At 35.5% G+C, this 9,366-nt stretch overlaps 1 protein-coding gene across 1 annotated transcript; it reads left to right on the top strand.

Annotated features, from left to right (window-relative positions):
- Positions 1-3,982: 3,982 nt before the first annotated feature.
- Positions 3,983-6,369, top strand: LOC107763954 (uncharacterized). Its single transcript, XM_016582465.2, has 2 exons — positions 3,983-4,736; positions 4,862-6,369. The coding sequence occupies exons 1-2, from the start codon at positions 3,983-3,985 to the stop codon at positions 6,367-6,369; spliced, it is 2,262 nt and encodes a 753-aa protein (XP_016437951.2).
- The last annotated feature ends 2,997 nt before the right edge of the window (positions 6,370-9,366 follow it).

A 9,366-nucleotide genomic window follows, 5' to 3' on the forward strand; every position in this document is an offset into this window, starting at 1 on the left:
GTGGCTTGGTGCCACGTGAAAAAATCGCTTCTGCTTTTAGTGGAAGTCAGTTCATCAACCAGGAACGCATTATGAAGCCAGCAAATTACAATCGAGATATCCATTTTGGAATTCCAACAAAATATTGATAATAAAAAATAATAAACACGTGATAGCAATCGTGTATATGTATAAAAAAGAGAGCTCCTAACCCTTATTTTGCAGATTAAAGAGCGGCGATCCATTTAGATAATTCCGAGAAAAGACGGTTAGCAATATTATTTGACTCATTTTGGGGAGGAAGGATTTTTTAGAATTGTCGATGGCTTACATTTTCATTTGATTCCTTAAAATTATAAGTTTTCTTTGTGTGAATATTACAAGTTTAGAGACCTACATATGTATCCAATAATATTGCTACAAAACTTTTATGATAAATATTAACGGTTGTAATTAAAGTTCAAAATTATTCTTTTTTTATCGGATGTCGCTGAAGGGACCAAAAATACATATGTAGAGATCTACGTATGTATCTAATAATATTGCCACGAAACTTTTATGATAAATAGTAACGGTTGTAATAAAAGTCCAAAATTGCTCCTTTTTTTTATCGAATGTCCCCGAAAGGACCAAAAATACATACGTAGAGATCTACATATATATCCAATAATATTGCCATAAAACTGTTATGATAAATATTAACGGTTGTAATAAAAGTCCAAAATTGCTCTTTTTATTTTTTTAGCGGATGTCCCCGAAGGGACCAAAAATACATACGTAAAGATCTACGTATATATCCAATAATATTGTCACAAACTTTTATAATAAATACTAACTGTTGTAATAAAAGTCCAAAATTGCTCCCTTTTTTTTTTATCGAATGTCCCCTAAGGGACCAAAAATACATACGTAGATCTCTACATATATATCCAATAATATTGCCATAAATTTTTTTATGATAAATACTAACGGTTGTAATAAAAGTCCACAATTGCTTTTTGCTAGTCCCAAAACTCAACACTCTGACGTAGAATTGTTCCAATTTTCTGTAAAATAGAAACTATATTCTTTTTATTCTTTAACTAATCCTGTCTACAGTTAGGTAGTCATTTTCCGATTATTTTTTGTTATTGGGAACATAATAAGCGACCAAAGAAAAGTTATTGTTCATTTTATATTGTTTGTACGTTACAGAGTTTTTCAACTGTTGGCATAAATTTGTTACTATATACGTGTAAATACGTGTGCTTGAAGAGGATGTGACGTTCCTAATTCACTAAATTAATTTGGTTAATATAAATTAAGCAGAATTAAATTACTAAGCAATTGACCTAATCCATGTTTGAAAGCTGATTCCAACATTTCAATACGCATTATAAATTATTACTGCAGGGGGGACTTTTTCCTTTAAGTTTGTCCAGGCTTCAAGATATTGACATTTTGACTTCCCATATTTGTCCAATCCTCAACTTATAGTCCAATGTCAACCTATTATCTTGAGAGTGGCAATACAATATCATTTTCCCTATAAATTTTGTGCCAGCGAAGAGAGGAGGAACAACAACTATATATATATATATATATATATATATATATATATATATATATATATATATATATATATATATATAGTTGTTGTTCCTCCTCTCTTCGCTGGCACAAAATTTATAGGGAAAATGATATTACTTCCACATATTCTTGACATCAAACCAAATAATTTAATCTTATCCATTACAAATTAAAGTAGTTTAACAATAAATATCAACATACCATGGTTAAGTAATAAAGTTTATGCAGAAAAATACTTTGTCATGCACTTATTAATTTGGTTCATACATTGGATACTGGTTCAGACACCAGATTCTGTAATAGCAAATACTACATAGTGGTGCGCTCATGATTTCATACTCAAGCAATTGACAATTCTTTCATGGTGTTTAATGTTACATATATGGTGTGTGTGTCTTAAGGAGTAATGAATTTTGAAAGAATTTCGATATTATAATTCATAATCTTTAATGTGCAATGGGTTCAGTAATAAAAATATAAAGATTAAACCCATTAAATTAAGAACTTGGATCTGCATCTGCTAACTGGTATGGGTAAATGTTTAACGGATTTTTATATTTTCCAACATTTGACTATTCTGTATTTCAAAAATAACGACTTAACTACTTGACGTAGCAGCATTTAAATGCATGACTTGAGACGTTCTTCAACATGGGAATGTAATCTTTGGCTCTCTTATAACAAGATCTTTTTTCCCTTTTATATTTTCATCTTATGATAACAACTTCTAACGTCCTAGTTGATGAATAATATTCAGTCTTCATTGTTTATTAGAGTAAAATATAGAGGTGAATGGTCAAAATGAGCAATGTCCGTCTACTTTACTTTTCAGTCATTTTATCATGCAAACTTTCGACATCTATGTTTTAAAAATGACATTATATTACGAAAGCTATAATTGACCTTTGTGTAAACCTAATATAGTTCAATACCTGTAAAAAAAAATTCTTCTGATTGTTGTAAGAATATTTCAAAAAGCAATATGCTTCTGATAGCAATTTGAGATTAAAAAAAAAAAATGTATCCCTGAAGATAAAAAATTTATTCTTACCTCTATCCCTATTTCAGAAGGGATTTCCTTTGGAAAATACCTTGGCTTTCCTATCTTCACATCCCGACCCGCAAAACGAGATTTTTAATTTTTTCTTGATAACTTTAAAACAAAATTTGCGGGTTGAAAAACAAACCTCCTTAGCATGGCAGGTCGCACTACCCTTATTAACTCCACTCTTAATAGCTTACCAAATCATGTAATGCAGTGTATCAAAATCCCTCAATATATCATTCATGAAAGGAAGATACCAGCGTAACTTTTGGTGGGGGACAACTCCCCATAAGAAAAAAATTCATCTTTTAAAATAGAGCATTCGCCTTCTCAAATGAATCACAATCACTACCCCGAAGAAAGATGGTGGCCTAGCATCCTTACTCGACAGTCAAGCTTGGTGATTACTCATTCATCCAACTTCATTATGGGCTGCCACACTCCTACACAAATATTTCTGTCAAACGTGATGCAACCACCAATGGCTCTTTCATTTGGGAAAATCTTATTGTTGGCTGGCACCTTTGCCCAGGGGCGAAGCTACAGTGTAGCAAGGGTGGTCAACTGACCACCCTTCGTCGGAAAATGTCGGAAAATTAACACTGTGTATATAGGAAAAAAATTAGATTTATATGCATGTAATACATATTGAACACCCTTGCAACAATGAAGAATCATAGCTCAGTGGCAAAGGGTGGTCAAGAGGGCCTCATGGGCGCGGGTTCGAGCTTCACTCTACACAATTTTTGTTGCGTTCCAAATTTTTATTTTTTAAAAAGACAAACAGAATAAACGACGTCGTTAGTTCTGTTTGACTAACTTTATAAAATAAAAATCTAGAACAAATAATCTTTATAAAACAAAAAATTGGAATAAACAAATCAAAATCCCTACTACTGCAAAACCTAGGTAATTTTGGTACTGCAACTCTGCAAGTGATTTTGGTCTCTATCTTCTCCAATCTATCTAACTCTCTGCTACTGCAAGTGAGAACTGAGAATTGAGAAGTGACAAGTGAAGTTCTGGGTTTGGAAGTTCTTGCTGCCAGGGGCGAAGCAGAGCTACAGTGTAACAAGAAAATTTCAATCTCCATTAATCTAGTCTCCACTCTCCATTGAACATTTGAACTGGTTAGAACTTAGAAACTTTTGTCTTTCCCTTTCCTTTTTTGCTTCAAAGTTTCAGTTTTGGTATTAATTATTAAATATTAAAGTTCTCTGATTTTTGGTTTGGTACTGTGGCTAAAAAGGGTCTACTTAAGATATTTGAGCACAAATAGAAAGACATGTAAATCCTTGAGTAATAGTTAAAGTTTACTGATTTTGTGTGTCTCGGACTTAGGAATAATATGTTTTAACTACTTTATACATTTAGGGAATTGAAGTTGCAATGAACTTGTTAAAATTTTACAGCAAAGTACCAAAAATAAGTTCGGCATCTCAAAATCCATCTAACAGAGAAGAAAATGCCAATCAATCAGATTTTCCCTCGCATTCTTCTATAAGACAAGAAATTGATACAATTGCTCCACAATCCGATCCAGCTGAAAGAACTCTAATATTGGAGTATCATCCAAACCATCGCGATGAAATAAGGAGGGCATACATTCAAGGTGGTCCTTGCCAACCTCGATATCATGACTTCCCTCAATCTGACTTTTTTGGATTTAAGCGTCGTTTTAATCCTATATGGTTTGATGATTTTAATTGGTTGGAGTATAGTGTAAGTACCGATGCTGCATATTGTTTACCTTGTTATTTATTTAAGGGCGAAAGTATTCATCACGGTGGTGGTGATATTTTTTCGAGTAAAGGGTTTAGGAATTGGAACAGAAAAGAATGTTTTAAGAAACATGTTGATTTGCCAAATAGCATTCATAATAAAGCAAATAGAAATTGTGATGATCTAATGCGGCAACAACAGTCTATTATTGTTGCATTTAACAAACAGTCTGATCAAATTAAGCGTGAGTATTGGCTTCTCTTAAATGCTTCAGTTGATGTGGTAAGGATTCTCTTGAATCAAGGATTTGCATTTCGCGGTCATGACGAAAGTGAAACGTCATTAAACAAGGGTAATTTTATTGAAATTCTTTCATGGTATGCGGATAAATGTGATAAGATTAAATCATTTGTGTTGAAACGTGCTCCAAAAAATAATAAGATAGACTTCTTCAGATATTCAAAAAAGAAATTATGACCGCATGTAAGATAGAAACTATTAAGGCTATAATAGAGGATCTAAATGGTGACTACTTTGCTTTATTAGTTGATGAGTCTATAGACGTGTCACGCAAAGAGCATTGTTCATGTTATGTCGATAAAAAAGGAAGTGTGATGGAGAGGTTTATTGGCATTGTTCATGTTCGGGATACAAGTGCTTTATCTCTAAAGAAAGTAATTGTCGATGTACTTGTTCATCATTCTTTAAGTTTATCTTCTATACGTGGACAATGTTATGATGGGGCAAGCAATATGCAAGGTGATATTAAAGGTCTTAAGAAGTTGATTAAACAAGAAAGTAGATCGGGTCATTCTATTCATTATTTTGCACATCAACTTCAACTAACTCTTGTTGCGGTTTCTAAGAAGTGTGTTCATGTAGGTGAACTTGTATTATTGGTTTCAAATATTTTGAATGTGTTGGGAGCTTCTTTTAAACGTGTGGATGAATTTCGAGATTCTCAAAATGAAAAACTCCGAGAGGCATTAGATATGGGTGAACTAAAAACAGGTAGAGGCTTGAATCAAGAATTTGGTCTTGTTAGAGCCGGTGATACTCGTTGGGGATCTCACTACAAGTCATTTGGAAACTTTATTCATATGTTTGGCTCTATTGTTGATGTTCTTGATACTCTCGTTGAAGATGCAGGTACTTTAGATGATAGAGCTAAGGCATCGGGGTATCTTGAAGCTTGTCAAACATATAAGGTTGCTTTCTTGTTGTATTTAATGACAGATATTTTGGGAATCACTAATGAGCTGAATGTATCCTTACAAAAAAAAGAGCAAGATATTGCAAATGCCATGCTACTTGTTCAAGTAGCAAAGAAAAGATTGCAAACTTTAAGGAGGGATGATGAATGGGATTTGTTTATTGATAAAGTATCTATATTTTGTATCAAGTATGATATTTTGGTGCCTAATTTTGATGATCTATATGTTAACTCTGGAAGATCACGGCGAAAACCTGCTGATTATACTGTCTTTCATCATTATCGTGTTGATGTATTTTGTAAAGTTCTTGATTGGCAACTTCAAGAACTTAATGATCGTTTTGACGAAGTGACGACTGATTTGCTTCATGGAGTTGCTTGTTTGAATCCAATCGACTCATTTTCAAGTTTTGATATCAGAAAAATAATGAAGATGGCTGAATTGTATCCTGATGACTTTGATGAATTTCAGATGAGTGCTCTTGAGAATCAACTTGCGAGTTACATTATTGATGTTCGTGATTTTGATGAAAGGTTCTCCAATCTAAATGGGCTTTCTGATCTTTCAAAAAGATTAGTTAAGACAAAGAAGCATTCAGTTTATCCTCTTGTATTCCTCTTAGTGAAACTTGCGTTGCTTCTGCCTGTTGCCACTGCAACCGTTGAAAGAGCTTTCTCGGCAATGAAGTTTATCAAGAATGACTTGCGGAATCGAATGGATGATGACTTTTTAAGCGGTTGCATAGTGCCTTATGTAGAAAGAGAAGTATTTAGTATTGTTTTTAATGAGTCTATTATAAAAATATTTCAAGAGATGAGGCCTCGTCGAGTACAATTGTAATAAGTAGAATCACTTTTCGATGCTTCTTTATATTAGTTTGGATTAATCCAATTGTTCGTACTATTACCCGTATTTTTATAATTTAGCTCGATATCACGTTGTTTGATTTAAATTTTTCGGTGCAACGACTTGTTGAGAATTTTTTTTCTTGTTCAAGTTTGAACACCCTTGAAATATTTTCTAGCTTCGCCACTGCGGCTTTGCCAATAAGGAATATGATGGATCCTAGGTAATGACACTCTTATAAAATTTGGACAGACTCTTGGTTACCATCACATACACCCATTCACAACTACTTAATTGGGCCCTTACCCTGTAGTGCATATACTCATACGGTCTCTACCAATTTATCCCTTGGACAATAGGATTTTACATCCCTCCCCTTTGAACTTCCACCTCCACTACTTCAGAATATTTTTAGTATACATATCCCTTCCTATACAACTTCCCCAAACTCCTACACTTGGACTCTCATGATGCATGAGAACTTCACCACTAAATCACTCTACCACCATTTACTTCCACTTCCCTCTAGACACTCCTTCACGTGGATATGGAAACTCCAACTACCTCGCAAAATAAAATATTTCCTCTGGATATGCGGACATCATCGTCTACCCACTGCTGCCCACTATCATCACCTCGGCAAACTAAACATCGACGTTTGTGCTAAATGCTTTACTAGCCCTGAAACTATTAGGCATACCCTCCTAGAATGCCCAGCCAACACACAAATATGGGATGACCTCTAAATGCTCCCGAAACTTGCGGGACTTCAGGGGCTTGACGACTCCCCTATTCAGTGGCTAAAACAACTTATCTTACATAACGATATCCCTAACTCCCTAAATATCCCCAAATCCATTTGTATGTCGTTCTCTCTCTCGCATATTTGGTTAGCTCGAAATGCTATAGTTTTTCGCTCACCTACAAAAAGGCTTTTTGCCTCTCATATCCTCAACTTGGTGGCCGAATTTTATATTGCTATCTTACCACCATCTTCACATAGTCGTATCCCCATACAACTTCAATGGCACTCCCCTAGCAATACTCCTTTCAAACTAAACACCGATGGATAAACCCACATAGATACTAGCCATGGAGGGATTAGCGGTGTCATACGTGACTCTATGAGTAACCGGCTCATCGGCTTTTCATCAGGACATCACTTCTCGTATGGGAGTGTTGAATCTGAACTACGTGCGCTATATCATGGATTGCAATTAGCATATATTCATGGATACAAACCTATCGAAGTGAACTTAGATGCTCAAACAATAATTAATATATTACATACCTCACACCCTTTATATACTAATCTTATACATGATTATAGGCTCTTGCTTGGGTAGCTCAATGATCCTGTCATACTTTACACATACATGGAGCAAAACTAAGTAACTGATCTACTAGCAAAGAATGGTTGTCCTAAGGATAACACTGCATGCATCACTGTTTTTCCACAACCACCGTCTTTTGTACAACTAGCTTTGGAGGAAGATCGCTCAAGCACACTTTTTGTCAGAAGGTTTGCAACATCAGTTCTACAACACGCAACATGTTCACAAAATCCTCTTAGACAACCTGTTTGTAGTTCCAGAAATTTGGATGTTAATAGTAGTAGTATGTCACGCCCCAAACCTGAAGAGGCGTGGCCGGCACCCGGTACCATATTCGGCCCGAACGTACCACTCTGTAATTGTGAGCTCTGGAGGGGTAACCCTCAACTTAGGCCGATGAGGCCATATTCTGAATCGTCTAAAAATAACGCCTCTCTCATATGTGGGGTAAACATACCCAAAAGCTAATATATATAACCGTGCAGGCCGACGAAGCCGCCATGAACATCTACTGATATACAAAATATACAGGACTCGTCTACAAGCTTCTAGAGATAACTGAACTATACCATGGTCGGGATAGGGCCTCGACCTACCCATTAAACTTGTATATATAAAATGGACTCCAAGGTCTAGACCTGGTAACTCCGAGAAAGTGGAGCTTACCAACCAAGCTGATGTTTGACTATGTCTGATAGGAGGGTCTGTCCCACTGTCAATCAGGACCCGCAGGCATGAAATGCAGCGTCCCCGGCAAAAGGGACGTCAGTACGAAATAATGTACCGAGTATGTAAGGCAACAAAATAACTGAAAGCTAAAACTGAACTAATAATATAATAACTTAAAGTAATTGGGAGTCAAAGATAATCTGAAGATATGCTTACATGTTGATACTGACTCAACTCTGTCAATATAGTAAGTAAAATAGATGTCCGGCCTTATAAGGCTCGATATGTGTAGCTGCTCTGCCGTAGTAGGCTCGCTCATAGGCGCTCGGCCATACTAGGCTCTATATATCGGCCATTCTGGGCTCGCTCATAGGCGCTCAGCCACAGTAGGTTCGGTATATAACTTACCATCTGATCAGAGGTTGCCCAATAGGGGCCTGCCCATCGATTATAGCTCGATGGTAGTGAAAATACTGTAATACTGTATATATATATATATATATATATATATATACCCTCTGCTCTCTTGACTGGAAGAAAACAATACTTAACTGAATATAAAGTCCCAATAAGGGAGAATATTGTAACTTATGAAACTAGGATAATGTACATAAGTTCAGGAATACGAACTTCTCTTTATGCCTCGTTATCAAACTCATGTAGTTACGAGATCAAGCCAAAATGAAGGAAATGTTTAGCCTTAACATACCTTAACCTTGTTGAGTCCTTAATATCTTCCAAACAACTCTTCAAACAACTCAACTCAGTCTACCATAGCATAACAACAACAACAATAACCTAGTAAAATCTCACTAATGGGGTCTGAGGAGGGTAGTGTGTATGCAGACCTTACCCCTACCCCGAAGGAGTAGAGAGGCTGTTTCTGAAAGACCCTCGGCTAAAAAATAAATAAAAAGACAAAAGGACAAAAAGGAGACAATATAAGTATCGCAACAGCAATCATAGGAAAAATAGGAACACCATGAAA

The sequence above is a fragment of the Nicotiana tabacum genome, chromosome 2 (assembly GCF_000715075.1).
Source record: "Nicotiana tabacum cultivar K326 chromosome 2, ASM71507v2, whole genome shotgun sequence".
NCBI lineage: Eukaryota > Viridiplantae > Streptophyta > Magnoliopsida > Solanales > Solanaceae > Nicotiana > Nicotiana tabacum.